This window comes from Salmo salar, chromosome 16 (genome assembly GCF_965601325.2).
Source record: "Salmo salar chromosome 16, fSalSal1, whole genome shotgun sequence".
Taxonomy (NCBI): domain Eukaryota; kingdom Metazoa; phylum Chordata; class Actinopteri; order Salmoniformes; family Salmonidae; genus Salmo; species Salmo salar.
In genome coordinates this window covers 88,805,176-88,825,255 of record NC_138306.1, presented here as the reverse complement: position 1 = coordinate 88,825,255, position 20,080 = coordinate 88,805,176, and the positions used below count along the sequence as shown (strand labels likewise).

Below are 20,080 nucleotides of genomic sequence, written 5' to 3'. Positions count from 1 at the left end.
TTATGTTTAACTGTTGTTTGCATCCAATAAATGTTGCACTACCGCCACCTACTAGACTGGAGTATAACTCTCTTATACATTGCTTGAAAGTTATATCATAGTTTTGATGTCCACTATTATTCTACAATGTAGAAAATAGTAAAAATAAAGAAAAACCCTGGAATGAGTAGGTGTGTCCAAACTTTTGACTGGTACTGTACATTTATGTTAATCCAGTAGCATGAAATAACATTAACCTTCTCATTGAAACAGCTCTACTGCAACTTTTCATACACAGTGGGAAGTTGGAATGAACAACATACATTTAGTAAGATAAAACCTGCCCTTACCATGTGAAACAGATTTCCCAATCTTCTCCTCATCTTCATCTTTAATGATGACATTCAGCTCCAGTGTTTGACTGCAGTCTTCCAGCTTCACTGATGCCATCTCTGGATCCTGCAGTGCAAACTGGGCTCCACTGTCACAATCAGGACCGAGTGACTGTAGGTTTGGACTCAGTGTGGAAGAAGAGAGGCAGGCTGGGTTTGTCCTCACTGTTGATGTTACAGGCCTCAGACTTGACCTGAGTCGGCCTGAAGTAATAAAGAGAAACGGACACAAAAAATGATTGTCTTGAAAGTTCTGGCACTTTCTTTATTCTCTAAAATTACATTCTATTTTTTCTTGTTAAATTATCTAATTTAAATAGATCAGGTAGCTAAGCATTGACAACAAAACATTAATTAATTAACATTAGACACAAATTACACACTAAATCACAACGTAAATACACTTAACCTAGAGTAGATTTCCTGCATTTACATAAACATTTACATAAACATTAAAAAAGCATTAAAAACCCAAAACCATTTAGGTTGCAGTTGTTGTTTTAAGCAGCACAATGAACTATTTTCTGCAATAACCTTGTCTTCACTGTATTATTTCAATCACAAAAAAACTATTGTATTTCCCGTTCACACCATAGTAACAATTATAGATAGAAATAACTGAATGTGTCTAAATATTGCTACACGTGAAAAACGGATAAACATTACATTCATCTTCAAACCAGTAGTGTAGCTGTGAATTTGTCTCTCTCTGGTGCACGAGCACTGCCTGCACCGAAGTCCGTTGAAGCAGATCGAGTGGGCGCCACCATTTTACCAGCTTGTGAATTTTACACAAAACTAATATGTCAAACGAACTCAGAAATCTCAAATACTTTTATTTTTTATTAAATTACCTTTACGAAATGATGTACAGTCACTCAGACAAACCCAGTCTCTAGTTTATGTGACTTGAAAAATAGATTTGATCACGTTCTTCACTCACTCTGCTTGACACAGAAATAACACATAAAACCTTTACCAAACGTGATAAAACTTTAAGTTATTTGTTACCTAGCATGTTATGACATGTTCTTTCGATATTAGAACGTTTAAACATGCTATTACATACCAGTAGTAATACATTTGAAACCGACACAAAAGTTATCGTCTTGACAACACTGTTAAGGCGCCTGCCCGAAACTTCCTGTTCCCCCACTACCACCAAAGATGTATCTGTACACCTATACACTATCCCCCAAAAAACAACCACCCCATCCCACTACTTTGGCCCTAAACGATCCTACAACAGGCCATCTGCCTGGGAGGATGGAACCCCTTCCCTCAAAACTTCCTGTAGATCTTCTGCACAAAAATCTCTCACAATGTTTTACCTGTTTTATTTTTTTCGTGGGGCGCAGGTAGCTTAATGGTTAGAGTGCTGGGCCAGTAACCGAAAGGTTGCTGGATCAAATCCCCAAGCTGACATGTTAACAATCTGTCGTTCTGCCCCTGAGCAAGGCAGTTCACCCACTGTTCCCCGGGCGCCGAAGACGTGGATGTCGATTAAGGCAGACCCCTGCACCTCTCTGAGGTTGAACCCTTTCCTTGTTTCTCTGCTGCTGCAACTGCCACATGTACTTTCCGCTCCATCGGTGAAGTTGATCAGAAGTCCAACCATACTAAAACTCATCCTCTCTTCAGGCCTACTCACTGGGAGGCTCCCAGTCGACTCTCTCACCCTTGGGATACCCTCTTCACTGCTTCAGCGTAGAGGAAACGTTCTGCCCCACACAAACTCTGGCAATCTCAGCCTGTCTCTCTCACAAGGCACTTTGGGTCCCCAGCTGAAAACCCCAGTTGACACACGGTGCTTTCTGTATCCCAAATGTACACTCCCTCTGACTATGCCCTCCTGCACTTTCCTCACATCGTGGGATCCCACTTCTACACACTGCTGCAACATGTCTGAATCCTTGGCACCTAAAGCACCGTAGTGGAGCGGATTCAGAACATAGGCCCTCACAGAATACCAAATATAATCTAACCTGACCTTATCAGGTAGCAACTCTGTCAAAGCTCAACAAGACAGACATGCTTTTCTCAGTCTCGCCATTGCCACCGGGTCTCTGTCTCACCAAATGTCAGGTGTCACAAACACTAGGAATATTCCTTTTCATTTCATCCACTTCTACACTCAACCCCATTGATTAACCCCCATTGATTACCCTTTTGTGTCCTTTACCCAGCTTGACACAATGTATGGGTCGGCCAAAAAGCAGGAATCCACTCTTTCCAAAATGATCTCCGGTAGGAGTCTCAGGGCAAACGTTGGACGTCTCTACCACACCTGTCGCCTCAGGAAGGTCCACCACATCCTGGACTGGCCCTCACAACTGCCGACTGACTCCATTTCGAGATCATCAAAGTTCTCATCAGCACATGAAGACCTATACGTTAGATTACTTGGTTTGTATTCAGGAGATGCAGGTATGTACTCAATATTAGGTATGTACACAGGAGACGACAGTGGCGATCGGTGCCGTTTAAGATGAGGAAGGATGATCATTTTTATTTTATTTCTATAACAGCATATTGGATGACTGTCATTCATATTCCATTCACCCATCTCAATGAAACATCGATAGGTGTAGGCTACTACATGATACTAACATTTTCCCTGTACCCATCATGAGGCTGCTACAATCTAGCCTATGAATGAAAGTTTACAATGTAGGGACACAGGTTGAGAGAATTTTGAGTAATCAAGGTGACAGATAGTGACACATTCAAAACCGCCTTGCACACTTTTTCCTGCATCTAGCTGATCTAGGGTGTAATCAATAGTTCAACAGTTGCAAACAAGATTTTCTATTGGACAAATACAGGCATGTTTTTTACTGTTTGCTTCCGTACAAGAAATGTTTTTCAACAGAATCTGCATCTGCGAAATGAATACACCCATGAACAGACGCAGAGTTCACTTTCATAGCAGCCACATACAAAGAGCATGATCACTTTGCTCGCATCTATCTATGCGCTCTCCTCCTCTCACCTTTTCCCTTCGCCTGTGGACTTCAGTGCACAACACATCAGCTTTCTGTGACCAGCCGCAAAAACTTTCCAAGCCAAACCTCCTTAGCATGACCGCTAACCGCTACACACACCCTACATTGTCACCATATTAGCTAATGCTAGTCAACATAGTGAATAGAACTAACTCGTTAGTAAACCCGCTAGTCATGCAGTACAGTGTACAGTCAGCAAGCAGTTTAGCAGTTACAACCACAGGCCCCAGTGGCAATAAATTAATAAAACTAAAAGATACCTTGACTTGGAAGAGTTCCAGTGTTGGATAGCCATAGCCAGCTAGCTAACATAGCATCCGTTTGTTACTTACATTTTAGCAGACGCTCTTATCCAGAGCGACTTACAGTAGTGAATGCATACATTTCATACATTTTTTTTTTTTTTTTTTCTGTGCTGGCCCCCCGTGGGAATCGAACCCACAACCCTGGCGTTGCAAACACCATGCTCTACCAACTGAGCTACAGGGTGTTAGAGTAGCCAGGTGTTAGAGTAGGCTAAACTAGCTAGCTCCATTCACTAGCTAAGTAAGTGAAAGGGTAAAAAAAATCAGAAATATTGCTATCTATTTCTCACTGTGAGAGAACTGTGTAGAGGAAAAGGAGTGTTATAGAATGTTAGCCTCTTTACTCTACTGATCAGTGTGGACCTGGTCAGTTTTGGTGTGTTTTGTTAGCTTCTACTGTAAAGATATTGAGATGACCATGGATTTGACCATAGTGTTGAATGCCCTCTGTGAGGCTTCTCACGTAACAATATACACTGAGTGGACAAAACATTAAGATCGCCTTCCTAATATTGACTTGCTCCTCCCCTTTTGCCCTCAGAACAGCCTCAATGTGTCAGCTATGAACTCTACAAGGTGCCAAAAGCGTTCCACAGGGATGCTGACCCATATTGACTCCAATGCTTCCCACAGTTGTGTCAAGTTGGCCTGATGTCCTTTGGGTGGTGGACTGTTCTTGATACACACAGGAGACTGTTGAGTGAAAAACCCAGCAGCGTTGCAGTTCTTGACGCACCTGGCACCTACTAGCATACCCCGTTCAAAGGCACTTAAATCTTTGTCTTGCCCATTCACCCTCTGAATGGTACACATGCACAATCCATGCCTCAATTATCTCATGGCTTAAAAATCCTTCAACATGTCTCCTCCCCTTCATCTACATTGATTTGTTGACAATTTAACAAGTGACATCAATAGGGGATCATAGCTTTCACCTAGTCAGTCTATGTCATAGAAAGAGCAGGTGTCCTTAACTTTTCGTACACTCAATGTAGTCTGATGTTTGACTGGGTGGTACTGCTTCCCTCTGCAGTTTTCTGTGGGAAACTGCAAGTGATGATCAGTTTTCACCATTTCTTTTTTTTACTACATAACAACTTTTGTTTATTCATAGACAAAGTCTGAAACAACTACATGTTTATTAAATTGTCTTTTTAAACCAGATTTTAGTCAACAAATTCATAAAGCATGTCCCATTATTTCTATTTATGCAAAAATGGCTCCTTTATCAAAGTGTTCATCTAACCCAACTATTAGTATGTTTAAGACCTTTACATACATATATTTATCATACCCATCTAGCTAATTCAACTTAAGCGATTGTGCTCCATGAAACACTCCCCTAACTTGTTTATACATGTCAGCAACACAGTGATGGAACAAAATGGAGACTGTGCTAAGACGTGTCCATCTCCTTTCAGCTCTCCTCCTCTGAAACGGTTATATTCAAACAAACCCATGACATTTTATTTTATTACAAGCAAATGTTAGGATACGTGATATACTAGACTCACATGATATACCAGACTCATACACGATATACCAGACTCATGGGCTCCACGTTCTGATACACGGCTAGAATTCTCATTCTTACACAGAAGTGAGGAATATTCTCTGATTAAGGCAGATGTAGTAAGTCTGGATCACATGCCAGTATATTGGGCAACCACATGCATATTATCTGACAAACTTACAGTATATAATGCAGTATAAAATATACACTGAGCTTACCAGACATGAGGAACACCATCGAAGTATTGAGTTAAAAATCCTTTAAATCTGTCATCTACTGATTGAAGAGACGTCAATAAGGGATCATAGCTTTCACCTGATCAGTCTATGTCATGGAAATATTTTGTATACTCAGTGTATATTCATACCCAAGGCACAAGGCAAAAGCTATTTTAAGAGTCCTACAAGCACCTTCTCATCGCTTTAAGACAGTGTGCAAGTATTTAGTTAGATGTCATGAGGTCCACTCGTGGCCAAACTAGATCAGACAGTTATATGTATTCTTTTTTAACAGTATGTAAATGTATCGTTTTTCCCTCTCCATGCTTTAATAGGTCATTGTCAGGCAGAATGAGGTTCTATATTGTTTGAATAAGAGACTCTGGACATCTGGAAAACAGCTCCACATGCAAAAGCCACTTGCACAAAAATAATCAATTAAAAATTGAGAATAGATTAACACGTTATACTGAGTACCTGAGGACGTCAAAGACTAAAGTACTGTAACAGACAGTATTTTGAGTCTAATCTGACACATTTATACGATTCATTTGACTAATTTGGGCACTTAAGGTTAATATTAGGTTTCAGCATTGCTCGTAGGGCTGCAAACCTCCAGTAACTTTCTTAAAATCACAGGTTTCTAGAAACCCCGAAATGGAAGATCCCCAGAATCAATAGGGAATAAGCAGGACATCCGGAAATTCAGGGAATTTTCCAGAGTTTCTGGAATTTTGGAAAAGTTACTAGAATTTTGTTGAGTGTCGCCCCCTTGGTACTCGGAGGTCTACTTGCGTCCGACGGTTTCAGCCAGTTTCTTCAGTCTCTTCTTCAGCTCCAGAGGAAACTTCTCATAACATTTCTTACACACAGGCTTCATGTCAAACTCCACAAACTTGTTCCTGTCAACAGAGGACAGGAGAGACACAGTCAGTATTTTGTAATGCATTTTGAGCTCCATTGTGTATGAAATGTGCTTTACAAATAATTATTTTAAAATGTTTTGTATTCTCATGAACAGCAGCACATGCAGGTTTCTATCCTTAGCAAGTTGCACTATGATCACACAACTAGCATGACAGGACAGAAATACAGTCAGGTGTACTGAAGTGGAACAACACTAAATATGTTATTTCTAAGGGAAATGACCTCCATAACATATGAATGTGGAAGATTACACATTACACCTTTGATCACAACGTGTGCGTCCCAAATGGCACCCTATTCCCTTTATAGTGCACTACGTTGGACCAGGGCCCACAGGTTGTCATTTGGGACACAACCATTGTCACATAACAGAATAACATGACAGATCAATGACAGAACAGAACACATCAAGCAAACTGGAGGACAAAACAACAAAAGGAAAGACAATAAGAGGAAAAGCTAAATGGAGAGTGACTTGGAAGTGGAATTACTAACCCATGGATGGAAATGAGAGGAGGATAGTGAAGATGACAGGAAGTGGAATTACTAACCCATGGATGGAAATGAGAGGAGGATAGTGAAGAAGACAGGAAGTGGAATTACTAACCCATGGATGGAAATGAGAGGAGGATAGTGAAGAAGACAGGAAGTGGAATTACTAATCCATGGATGGAAATGAGAGGAGGATAGTGAAGAAGACAGGAAGTGGAATTACTAACCCATGGATGGAAATGAGAGGAGGATAGTGAAGAAGACAGGAAGTGGAATTACTAACCCATGGATGGAAATGAGAGGAGGATAGTGAAGAAGACAGGAAGTGGAATTACTAACCCATGGATGGAAATGAGAGGAGGATAGTGAAGATGACAGGAAGTGGAATTACTAACCCATGGATGGAAATGAGAGGAGGATAGTGAAGATGACAGGAAGTGGAATTACTAACCCATGGATGGAAATGAGAGGAGGATAGTGAAGATGACAGGAAGTGGAATTACTAACCCATGGATGGAAATGAGAAGAGGATAGTGAAGATGACAGGAAGTGGAATTACTAACCAATGGATGAAAATGAGCGAGAGGAGGATAGTGAAGATGAAAGGAAGATGACTGGAGAAATCTACAGACAGATAACAGGTTTCTTTTTGCGGTCTTTTGAGGCGTCCCTCTCGCGTCGGGCCAGTCTGCGTTTCAGCTCCTCAGGCATCCGCTCGTAACAGTGCTTACATATAGGCTTCAGATCTACCTCTACAAACTTGTCTCTGTTACACCACAGGGAGGGGAGGGGGAGAGAGAAGAGAAAACAGAGGAGAGGGAGAGAGAGAAGAGGAAACAGCACAGGGTGGAGAAGTGAGAAGACTAGAGAAATAAGAGGAAAAACAGATTGTGTCCAATAGGAGGAAGGTTAGAGAAAACACAGTACTTTATAGGGAATAGGGTGTCATTTGGGACGCAAACAGATTGAGAGGAAGGCAGGACAACGACAGACAGGAAGAGCCAAAGGGTTAGGAAAGAGCCCAGTATAATACCACTGATATATAATAATGTAATAATAACATACTTGAGGGTGAGCTTGGTGTTGCAGGTGGCGCAGGAGAAACAGTTCACACACCATGCTTTGTTCAGGGCTGACACCACTACAGGAGGAACAGAAAGTCCATTATGGCTTTAGATCATTCCAAAACAATTCATTCAAATGAAAACAGTTGATGCTTACCATCTCCTTCAATCACTCTGTTGCAGTGGTAGCACACATCACCAAAGAGCTAGAGGGTTGAGACAGAGGCAGAGATGAGCATTTCATTCACTACTTGATTTAACCATTATCAAACTTTACATTTCAGTCAGTACCAGCCAGAACAACATGCAATAACTGTGTTACTCAGCAACCCTATCCCATGAACGTTTGTGGACATGAGCCCCATGGGACCTGTCAAACATAGTGCATTACATAGGGAATAGGGTACCATTTACCTGGTTGTAGTGGGTCTCACAGTCAGATCATAGCTTTATTACCTGGTTGTAGTCGGTCTCACAGTCAGATCATAGCTTTATTACCTGGTTGTAGTGGGTCTCACAGTCAGATCATAGCTTTATTACCTGGTTGTAGTGGGTCTCACAGTAGGCCAGACCCTTCCTCTCATAGTGGCGGTGTCCAAGGAACGGCTTCTCACACTTAGCACACACAAAATGCTGCAAACACAGGCAACATCACATGTTAGCATGGCTAACTGTAGTACCAGGCAACATCACATGTTAGCATGGCTAACTGTAGTACCAGGCAACATCACATGTTAGCATGGCTAACTGTAGTACCAGGCAACATCACGTTAGCATGGCTAACTGTAGTACCAGGCAACATCACATGTTAGCATGGCTAACTGTAGTTACAGGGAAGTAGCACCCCAAGTTAGCATGGCTAATAGCTAACTCTTGTCACAGGCAGACACCACTACATAGGCATTAGCATATTGCTAACTCTACTCACAGGCACAAGCAGTTAAGTTAGCTAACTTTGCTAACTCTAGTCAGCTGCCATCAGGGCATGTATTCACAAAGCGTATCAGTGTAGGAGTGCTGATCTAGGATCAGGTGATCTACCTGTACATATGTTATTCATTATGATCTTAAAGGTCATGAACAGTCAAAAAACATATCAATGTTTTTCATGAAACTGGATGATATTTGAATGAAACCAGGTCAAAGTATGAAAAAAGTACTGTTGCTCCTACATTGATAAAGCTACTGGTCCCCTCCCCCATGTCAAACACTTGGATTCATCGTTAAAGGGTTAGGGTGACATCACCCTAACTCATTTTAATACACCAATGGTAACATGATATTCTCTTACCTAATTTAAATAAGTACCGCTTTGTAACCAACATTGGAGAAGGCGTGTTTGTGGAGGGGCGTGGTTTATACAGCCACTCTACTGGTGCCAAAATTTGACTGTAGGGTGTCATCAAATATAATTAAAAGTTTACACTATTCATCTATGGTAAAGACACTCGTGTGCCCTTTTATCTGTGTCTGGTGCTAGCTAGTTACTGGCTAGCTAGGTCTTCATCCGAGTCTGGTGCTAGCTAGTTACTGGCTAGCTAGGTCTTCATCCGAGTCTGGTGCTAGCTAGTTACTGGCTAGCTAGGTCTTCATCCGAGTCTGGTGCTAGCTAGGTCTTCATCCGAGTCTGGTGCTAGCTAGGTCTTCATCCGAGTCTGGTGCTAGCTAGGTCTTCATCCGAGTCTGGTGCTAGCTAGGTCTTCATCCGAGTCTGGTGCTAGCTAGGTCTTCATCCGAGTCTGGTGCTAGCTAGGTCTTCATCCGAGTCTGGTGCTAGCTAGGTCTTCATCCGAGTCTGGTGCTAGCTAGGTCTTCATCCGTGTCTGGTGCTAGCTAGTTACTGGCTATCTAGGTCTTCATCCGAGTCTGGTGCTAGCTAGGTCTTCATCCGAGTCTGGTGCTAGCTAGGTCTTCATCCGAGTCTGGTGCTAGCTAGGTCTTCATCCGAGTCTGGTGCTAGCTAGGTCTTCATCCGAGTCTGGTGCTAGCTAGGTCTTCATCCGAGTCTGGTGCTAGCTAGGTCTTCATCCGAGTCTGGTGCTAGCTAGGTCTTCATCCGAGTCTGGTGCTAGCTAGGTCTTCATCCGAGTCTGGTGCTAGCTAGGTCTTCATCTGAGTCTGGTGTTAGCTAGTTACGGGCTAGCTAGGTCTTCAGTCAGCATGGAACAAGGGTTGTTAGAAACTCAGACGCCGTCGTCATGTCAACACATCCGTCAGTGCTGCTGTGAACCGCATCATAAAAGACATGACAAATGGGAGAGATATTAAAAATAAAAAAATAAAAAATTGATATTGATGCAATTTCAATGTTTGAGTTGCGTTGTGTATCACCACATTTGCTTAAGAGGATTTTATTGCAACACTGCATCCAAGTTGTTTGACATGGGGGTTTCAAAGAGCTGTCAGTCAAGGCCAGCTCACAAGTATAAGCTCCCCACTCAGCCCGTCTTTTCAAACTTCCTGGTAGTTAGAGATAAAGTACTTTTCCCTCACATTGAGCATTTCTATCCAAAACAAATATTATGGGTGATATTTTAGTCACTCAAAATGCTATTTTACATGGGAATCAGAATGACTGTTTGGGACCTTTAAAGACTAAACTAACCCTACATCAGCCCTACTACTCTGAGAGCTTTATGAATACAACTGGCCATAGTAACTCAACGGGGCTTGGTCAGAAAGATGCATCACACACACCAAGTCATTCAGGACAGGCAGCGTAACAATGGCTTCTAGTGGAGAGAATGTCAACTGCAGGCAGGCCAGGCACTGTAGACTACTTGTAGTGTATTCATCAGCACTGTAAAATTGTGAGAGATTAAAGTGCAACAATGTGCATGTGTTTAGGCACCCACACCCATGTATTTCTGGGTAAGAAGAACTTATCTGTGAATGTGGTAATGGTATGCCTCTTGTTTCTATTGACATATGACGGGTGTATGTGGCTGAAGAGTGTAGTTGTGTAGCTAGCTATGCAATGTTGTTTCCTGCAGTGCAGTTTCTATGTGTGGGAGGAGAAAGCCCTCCTTTCTCCTTGGATGTGTCCCAAATGGCACCCTATTCCCTACATAGGGCCCTAACTCTGACCAGAACACTATGGGCTCTGGTTAAAAGTAGTGCACTACATAGGGACTACTGCCATTTGGGACGTAACCCCCTTCTCACCATGTTAAAGTGCCACTCGCAGTAGGCATAGCCCTTACATTCATAGTAGGGATGGCCCTGGAACGATCGCTCACATACACTACACACAAAGTGCTGGGAAAGGAGGAGGGGGGAGGAAGAGGAGAAGGGAGGGATAAAAGAAGCCACAAAGATGAGGATGTAGAGAAAAATAAAGTATGAAGGAATGTGTTGGAAGGAAAAGAAAGGTGTCACAGGATGGAGAGTAGATAGAGTTACTCTCTGAACATGAAGGAAATTATAAAAATGTAACATCATTTCTTTGTAAAAGCTTACTCAACAAACATCTGACCAAACCATTACATTGGAGTCCAAATCTGTCTAAAATACCACTAAAGCCCATCATGTCATTTCCGACCACACACCTCGACGTGCCACTGCTTTCCCATGGCGTTGACCACGCGTCCCTCGATGGGCCTCCTGCAGGCGCCACAGATCGGCACCCCCATCTTATCATGGCAGGGCAGACAGTACAGCTCTCCCTTCAGCTCCCTGGCATCGGCTGTCAGCTCCTTACTACAGGGAGAGGGGAGGGACAAATATTACTACAGCTCCTTACTACAGGGAGAGGGGAGGGACAAATATTACCACAGCTCCTTACTACAGGGAGAGGGGAGGGACAAATATTACTACAGCTCCTTACTACAGGGAGAGGGGAGGGACAAATATTACTACAGATCCTTACTACAGGGAGAAAGGAGGAACAAATATTACTACAGCTCCTTACTACAGGGAGAGGGGAGGGACAAATATTACTACAGCTCCTTACTACAGGGAGAAAGGAGGAACAAATATTACTACAGCTCCTTACTACAGGGAGAAAGGAGGAACAAATATTACTACAGCTCCTTACTACAGGGAGAAAGGAGGAACAAATATTACTACAGCTCCTTACTACAGGGAGAAAGGAGGAACAAATATTACTACAGCTCCTTACTACAGGGAGAAAGGAGGAACAAATATTACTACAGCTCCTTACTACAGGGAGAGGGGAGGGACAAATATTACTACAGCTCCTTACTACAGGGAGAGGGGAGGGACAAATATTACTACAGCTCCTTACTACAGGGAGAGGGGAGGGACAAATATTACTACAGCTCCTTACTACAGGGAGAGGGGAGGGACAAATATTACTACAGCTCCTTACTACAGGGAGAGGGGAGGGACAAATATTACTACAGCTCCTTACTACAGGGAGAAAGGAGGAACAAATATTACTACAGCTCCTTACTACAGGGAGAGGGGAGGGACAAACATTATACACCATTATATTACACAAAACACACACAAACAGTGCTTTTGAAGCAGGGTAAATGGTAACATCTTAAACACTTGCTTTCATTATTCCAGATACTGACTGAAACACATAATGGAATCAGGAACACATTATGTCAGATATCAGGAGGACGCTGTGAAGCGTACTGACCCACAGTTGTTGCAGTTGAAGTGGTCTGGGTGGTAGGGGTCGTTCTTAAAGATGAGGGGGCTATCCTCGATGATGGCATGGCATTTCTGACAGATGTACTTCCCCAGACCTCTAGCCTTCTCACGGTTATGGCAAGGCCGACATAGGTGCCTAGGCAGGGACAAAGCAGGATGGGTATGTACATCCAACATGTCTCACTGGGCCAAACAAAGCAGGGAAAGGGTGGACACAGTAGAAGTTTCTCCTACGCTTTATTTACAGTGCTGGAAAAGTATTTGCCTCCTTTCTGATGTTCTCTTGCACATTGTTGATAGTGAATATTAGATCTTCAACCAAAACCTGATATTAGATAAAGGGAACCTGATATTAGATAAAGGGAACCTGATATTAGATAAAGGGAACCTGATATTAGATAAAGGGAACCTGATATTAGATAAAGGGAACCTGATATTAGATAAAGGGAACCTGATATTAGATAAAGGGAACCTGATATTAGATAAAGGGAACCTGATATTAGATAAAGAACCTGATATTAGATAAAGGGAACCTGATATTAGATAAAGGGAACCTGATATTAGATAAAGGGAACCTGATATTAGATAAAGGGAACCTGATATTAGATAAAGAACCTGATATTAGATAAAGAACCTGATATTAGATAAAGGGAACCTGATATTAGATAAAGGGAACCTGATATTAGATAAAGGGAACCTGATATTAGATAAAGAACCTGATATTAGATAAAGGAACCTGATATTAGATAAAGGGAACCTGATATTAGATAAAGGGAACCTGATATTAGATAAAGGGAACCTGATATTAGATAAAGGGAACCTGATATTAGATAAAGGGAACCTGATATTAGATAAAGGGAACCTGATATTAGATAAAGGGAACCTGATATTAGATAAAGGGAACCTGATATTAGATCAGAGGGAACCTGATATTAGATAAAGGGAACCTGATATTAGATAAAGGGAACCTGATATTAGATAAAGGGAACCTGATATTAGATAAAGGGAACCTGATATTAGATAAAGGGAACCTGATATTAGATAAAGGGAACCTGATATTAGATAAAGGGAACCTGATATTAGATAAAGAACCTGATATTAGATAAAGGGAACCTGATATTAGATAAAGGGAACCTGATATTAGATAAAGGGAACCTGATATTAGATAAAGGGAACCTGATATTAGATAAAGGGAACCTGATATTAGATACAGGGAACCTGAGTTTACAAATATCAACAAACTGAGAAAATCAGAAAAAGGGCAAATAGTTTATCACAGCACTGTATTATACAAACATACTTATGTGAGTGTTTATTTGTGATTGGTTAAATATTAATCTACCATTGTATAATGTGCAGTGTGATTGGCTGGGGACTCCCCTGCATAATGTGCAGTGTGACTGGTTGGGGACTCCCCTGCCCCTGTATAATGTGCAGTGTGATTGGTTGGGGACTCCTCTGCCCCTGTATAATGTGCAGTGTGATTGGTTGGGGACTCACCTGCCAGCGTTCTTGACGAAGCCGACGTCAGCGAGCACAGCCTGGCAGATATCACAGCAGAAACAATCAGGATGCCAGCTGTTGTTCATGGCCTTGATCACACGGCCAATGATGAACTCCCCTGAGAACACCGACCCACCAATACAACATGAGAACACCCACCCACCCACACAACATGAGAACACCCACCCACCCACCCATACAACATGAGAACACCCACCCACCCACACAACATGAGAACACCCACCCACCCACACAACATGAGAACACCCACCCACCCACACAACATGAGAACACCCACCCACCCACCCAGCAATACAACATGAGAACACCCACCCACCCACCCAGCAATACAACATGAGAACACCCACCCACCAATACAACATGAGAACACCCACCCACCCACCCAGCAATACAACATGAGAACACCCACCCACCCACCCACCAATACAACATGAGAACACCCACCCACCAATACAACATGAGAACACCCACCCACCCACCCAGCAATACAACATGAGAACACCCACCCACCCACCCAGCAATACAACATGAGAACACCCACCCACCCACCCACCAATACAACATGAGAACACCCACCCACCCACCCACCAATACAACATGAGAACACCCACCCACCCATACAACATGAGAACACCCACCCACCCATACAACATGAGAACACACACACACACAGGGGATTTACACAGAGATTTGGTGTGTGTCTGTGTGTGTGTGTGTGTACGTACTCACCACACTGGTGGCAGCAGGGAGCGAAGAGCATCTGGAAGTCATGTTCACAGTATTTCCTGCCTTCAAACTGTCAGGAGAAAACTATGACATTTAACAAGGGTGCTTCACTCACACAATAAACCCAAACATTAAACAGTTTGACATTTGAATAGTGGCAACTTTCCTCAAATTCCACAGTTTTCCAGAAATCCTGGAGGGAATAAACCAGAAATCCACAATCCTCCAACCATCATTTTTGGAAAACCTGGGAACTTGGGGGAAAATGACAGGAATTTTGCAACCCTACATTTATGCCCTGTGTTAGTCTACCTCATAGAAGAGCCCCTCAGGGAACTGCTGGAAGCACTGTGCACAGACGAAGCAGCCCTCGTGGTACAGCTCCCCGTTGCTGTTGACGATCTTCTCTGCCGGGGCGAAGCCGCTCTTACAGCGCTCGCAGGACGCGTTAGCCAGGGCGTTCGCCATGTTGCTATGGTGACAAAAAAAGAAAGTATGAAGATCAGAACAGACGACAACTCCAGAATTATTTGCTGCTGTTCTGTTGATCACTTTTTTGACACTGCAATCCATTAAGTTAGCCCAAATCTGTTTGTGGTCTTGCCAACTCAACTGACTGCAGTCATTGGCAAGGTGTTGGCACAATAACGACAAGAGACTGGCACTCTGGCTACCACACAGCAGCAGATTCTCCTGGAGGGGGCTTGAATAGGCCAACAATGTGAAAGAAATCCAAAGTGAAAGTTATTCCAACAGAGAACTGCTGGGCTGTTGGAAATCTGCCTTGAGTGTCTACAGAAACAACACTGGCAAAGGTCAATATATTTTTCTCTCTACTACAGATCAGTGTTTTACAGAGTGGGTGTACATCCCAAATGGCACTCTATTCCCTATATAGAGGACTAATTTTAACCACAGCCCTATGGCTGGTTAAAGGTAGTGCACTACATTGGTAATATGGAGCCATTTGGGACACAAAGACAAGCTTGGTTTTAGGGGCGGGGCCTTGTCCATCAGACAGTCCCTTACTCAAATCATATTACTCACAGAGCACTGCTGTCACCATGGAGACACACACGTTACTCAGGGTCTGTCTCCTAATTTGGTCATCTGAGAGCAGTCAGACAGACATGATAGATCATAGCTGTCTGATGGTATTCAGTGTTGGTTTATCACTTCATTGATCACACGTACTGTGTCGCCTCAACACTCATTGGCTAATTCCTACACCCCAAATCAAGTGCCAAAAAAATGACAACATGGTCTACAAATACACCGTGTGTAATGATCCAAATAATCAAACTTGTTTCAATTTGAAAATAGAATGTTTCGACCTAAAAGTGTTATAGAAACTAACCAACTAAGAGGCTAACGTTACCAAGCTAGAGAGAAAAACAGAGTTTGAAGTAGCTAACGTTAGCAAGTTCACAACACACACGTCCACTCACTTGACGTCACTAGCCTACTGTAGCGGTCAGGTTAGCGAGCTAACTAGTTAACTTTATTTAAAAGTTATTTAATGTTTCAAGCCGATTCCCACGCCCATCATTAAAAAAAATAATCACTAGCGGTGTTACACTTTATCACATACAGTACTGCACCAAACAAATTAGCTAACATTAGCTGCCCGGCTAGCTATTAGCATTGTAACCTGTGAAATTCGAGTGTTCTTACTTGGATCCAAGCTCTTACCTGCCCGTCATTTCTACTACTCCCAGCATCACCTATCAACACCACCGTTTCAGAAACGTATCGACTTTTCCCCGGGGTCTTCAAATAGGACGAGTAATGGATTGATCCGAGCGGCGACACCTAGCCAACTAGCAATTTTTTTCCTCTAGAATCTTGGTGGAGCCACCCTTTCTTTGGTAGCTGGCGTTTTCAAAAGAAAAGGGACGAAATAGCGCCCTCTGACGGCTATTATATTGATAGCACTCCTGTTGCGCTGACTGCAGCGTCCCTAAAGTTCTTCTGAACCAGGGGTGGACGACATACACCCCCCTGGCCGGCGGGAGGTTTGAATAAAAATATTAACGCTTTGGGGGGAATTATTTTTTGGGGTAAAAAAAAAAAAAAAAACACTCCAGGCCACTCGTGAACGTCTAAAACTAGATAGAGAGTAAGTAGAAATTATAATGGACCTTTACATTTTCAAATAACTGCAGCTTTTCTGAATTTTGAAATTCTGATGTGGCCCTTGAGACAAATTCCCACCCCTGTTCTAGACCCCAAACTAGCTGTTCTAATAATTTGAATATGCATCACACCTCTGCAATGACTGGATAGACATGTCTGAATGAGTCAAATCAACGTTTATTGGTTGTGTACACAGATTTGCAGATGTCATTGCAGATGCTGCAAAACGCTTGTCACAGAAGTTTGACCATGCAAAAGGTAGTATTTGGAATTTTGGTATTTCGTTAGGATCCCCATTAGCTGTTTACTTAAGTACTGTTCTTTCCATGATATAGACCAGCGTTTCCCAAACTCAGTCCTCGAGACCCCAAGGGGGCACTTTGGGGGGTTTGCCCTAACACTACACAGCTGATTAAAATAATCAACTAGTCATCAAGTTTTGATCATTTGAATCAGCTGTGTAGCGTTAGGGCAAAAACCAAAACGTGTAATCCCTGGGGTCCCGAGGACCGAGTTTGGGAAACGCTGACAGACTGAAGAGGTGAAACTAGGTGAAAGCCATGATCCTTTATTGATGTCACGTGTTAAATCCACATCAATCTGTGTAGATTAAGGGGAAGAAATTGGTTAATGCAGGATTTTAAAATCTTGAGACATGGATTGTGTATGTGTGCCATTCAGAGGGTGAATGGGCAAGACAAAATATTTAAGTGCCTTTGAACGGGGTATGCTAGTAGGTGCCAGGCGCACTGGTTTGTTTCAAGACCTGCAACACACTCGGACCGTTTCCTGTGTGTATCAAGAATGGTCCACCACAAAGGACATCCAGCCAACTTGACACAACTGTGGGAAGCATTGGAGTCGACATGGGCCAGCACCCCTGTGGAACGCTTTTATGGGGTCAATTTCACGCCATATGTATTGAATTCAAAATAAAATAAATCGTGAAGATGAAAAAAAAAAGTTGAGAATGTAAACATATTTTCGAGGACGGGTGAAATAAAGAATGTTTAAATCAAAAATCTAACAATTGAAAGCAAAATGTATAGAATTGTAGGTCCGCTAGTTTTGGAGTGACGGTTCGTCTTAACCCAATCAATGAACATGATAAACAGGATTTATTTCTATTGCCTATTTAAATAGACGGTCTGACGTCACCTCGTTTTAGCTGACGTACTTCAATTGTCAGTCACCGGTCAATAATGTACGGATATTAGAAGCATGTCTATCTAATACATTTAATGACAAACCATCTAACTACTTCGGTAAACATATGAATTACCTGTTGCACAACGTTCGGCTCAGGTGTATGGAGAACCAGTTACCAACACCTGCGCCGAACGTTGTGCAACAGGTAAATGTTTAGTATTTTTTTATTAATTTAGCAGCCGCTCTTATCCAGGGCGACTTACAAGATCAGTTAGGATTAAATTCCTTGCTCAGGGGCACATTGACAGAGTTTTCACCTAGTCGGAGCTGGGATTCTAACCAGCAACCTCTCCGTGATTGGCCCATCGCTTTAACTGCAAGGTGTCATGGTAAATCAACATGGAGGCCTGAACTTGCAGTGAATATCCGGCAGAGGGAGGAGTTGTATCATGAATACACCAGTGAATACTAAACTGGCATTTACTGTAGCCAGAGAAGTTTCAATCCCGCCCTTGCAATCTAAATTATGTTTTCTAACCTACATGTAGGAACTGGCGAGATTTAAACTTTTTCCTAAAGAGGTTATTGCACTTTTTGGTATCAACCTTTGATTTTCATATGTATAGTAGTGGATGAGTAGCTGGAGTGCCAGTCTGTTTGTGATATCATGCCAACTCCTTGTCACTCATTGGCTTGACAATGAGCAATGTGGCAAGACCACAAACAGATCTGAGACCATGCAAGTGGAGGAGTATTTGTTCTGTAGTTTCTGCAACTGGACAGTTGAGACACAGTGGATTCGGAAAGTATTCAGACCCCTTGACATTTCCACATTTTGTTACGTTATATTCCAAAATGGATGAAATTGTATTTTTTTTCCTTATCAATCTACACACAATAACCCTTAATGACAAAGTAAAACAGGTTTTTAGACATTTTTGCAAATGTATTAAAATAAAAAAACGGAAATATCACATTTACTTATGTATTCAGACCCTTTACTCAGTTCTTTGTTGAAGCACCTTTGGCAGTGATTACAGCCTCAAGTCTTCTTGGGTATGACGCTACAAGCTTAGCACTCATGTATTTGGGGAGTTTCTCCCATTCTTCTCTGCAGATCCTCTCAAGATCTGTCAGGTTGTATGGGGACCAACGCTGCACAGCTATTTTCAGGTCTCTCAACAGATGTTAGATCGGGTTCAAGTCTGGGCTCTGGCTCGGCCACTCAAGGACATTCAGAGACTTGTCCCGAAGCCACTCCTGCGTTTCCTTGGCTGTGTGCTTAAGGTCATGTTGTCCTGTTGGAAGGTGAACCGTTGCCCCAGTCGGAGGTCCTGAGTGACCTGGAGCAGGTTTTCATCAAGGATCTCTCTGTACTTTGCTCCGTTTATCTTTCCCTCAAGCCTGACTACTTCCCAGTCCCTGCCGCTGAAAAACATTCCCACAGCATGCTACTGCCACCACCATGCTTCACTGTAGGGATGGTGCAAGGTTTCCTCCAGACGTGATGCTTGGCATTCAGGCCAAACACTTCAATATTGGTATCATCAGACCAGATAATCTTGTTTCTCATGGTCTGAGAGTCCTTTAGGTGCCTTTTGGCAAACTCCAAGTGGGCTTTCATGTGCCTTTAACTGAGGAGTGGCTTCCATCTGGCCATTCTACCATAAAGGCCTGATTGGTGGAGTGCTGCAGAGATGGTTGTACTTCTGGAAGGTTCTCCCATCTCCACAGAGGAACTCTGGAGCTCTGTCAGAGTGACCATTGGGTTCTTGGTCACCTCCCTGACCAAGGCCCTTCTCCCCCGATTGCTCAGTTTGGCCAGGTGGCCAGCTCTAGGAAGAGTCTTGGTGGTTCCAAACTTTTTACATTTTAAGAATGATGGAGGCCACTGTGTTCTTGGGGACCTTCAATGCTGCAGACATTCTTTGGTACCCTTTCCCAGATCTGTGCCTCGACACAATCCTGTCTCGGAGCTCTACGGACAATTCTTTCGACCTCACGGCTTGGTTTTTGCTCTGACATGA

General features: G+C 42.8%; 1 protein-coding gene across 6 annotated transcripts; it reads right to left on the bottom strand.

Moving 5' to 3' along the window:
* Positions 1–4,801: 4,801 nt before the first annotated feature.
* On the bottom strand, positions 4,802–16,665 carry LOC106594442 (LIM and senescent cell antigen-like-containing domain protein 1). 6 transcript variants are annotated; one of them, XR_006759877.2, is made up of 12 exons: positions 16,461–16,665; positions 15,081–15,240; positions 14,772–14,838; positions 14,019–14,139; positions 12,505–12,654; positions 11,444–11,594; positions 11,061–11,153; positions 8,436–8,528; positions 8,053–8,101; positions 7,897–7,972; positions 7,395–7,597; positions 4,802–6,314 (listed from the first exon to the last, which is right to left on the bottom strand). XR_006759877.2 is itself a non-coding variant. In XM_045698415.2 (11 exons), the coding sequence occupies exons 1-11, from the start codon at positions 16,487–16,489 to the stop codon at positions 6,200–6,202; spliced, it is 1,104 nt and encodes a 367-aa protein (XP_045554371.1). In that variant the 5' UTR covers positions 16,490–16,662; the 3' UTR covers positions 4,802–6,199. The 6 variants fall into 6 exon arrangements, 3 of the variants coding, with proteins under 3 accessions (XP_045554371.1, XP_045554374.1, XP_045554372.1); XR_006759879.2 differs by lacking the exon at positions 8,436–8,528; XR_006759878.2 differs by lacking the exon at positions 11,061–11,153 and having other exon boundaries at positions 16,461–16,662.
* Positions 16,666–20,080: the final 3,415 nt, after the last annotated feature.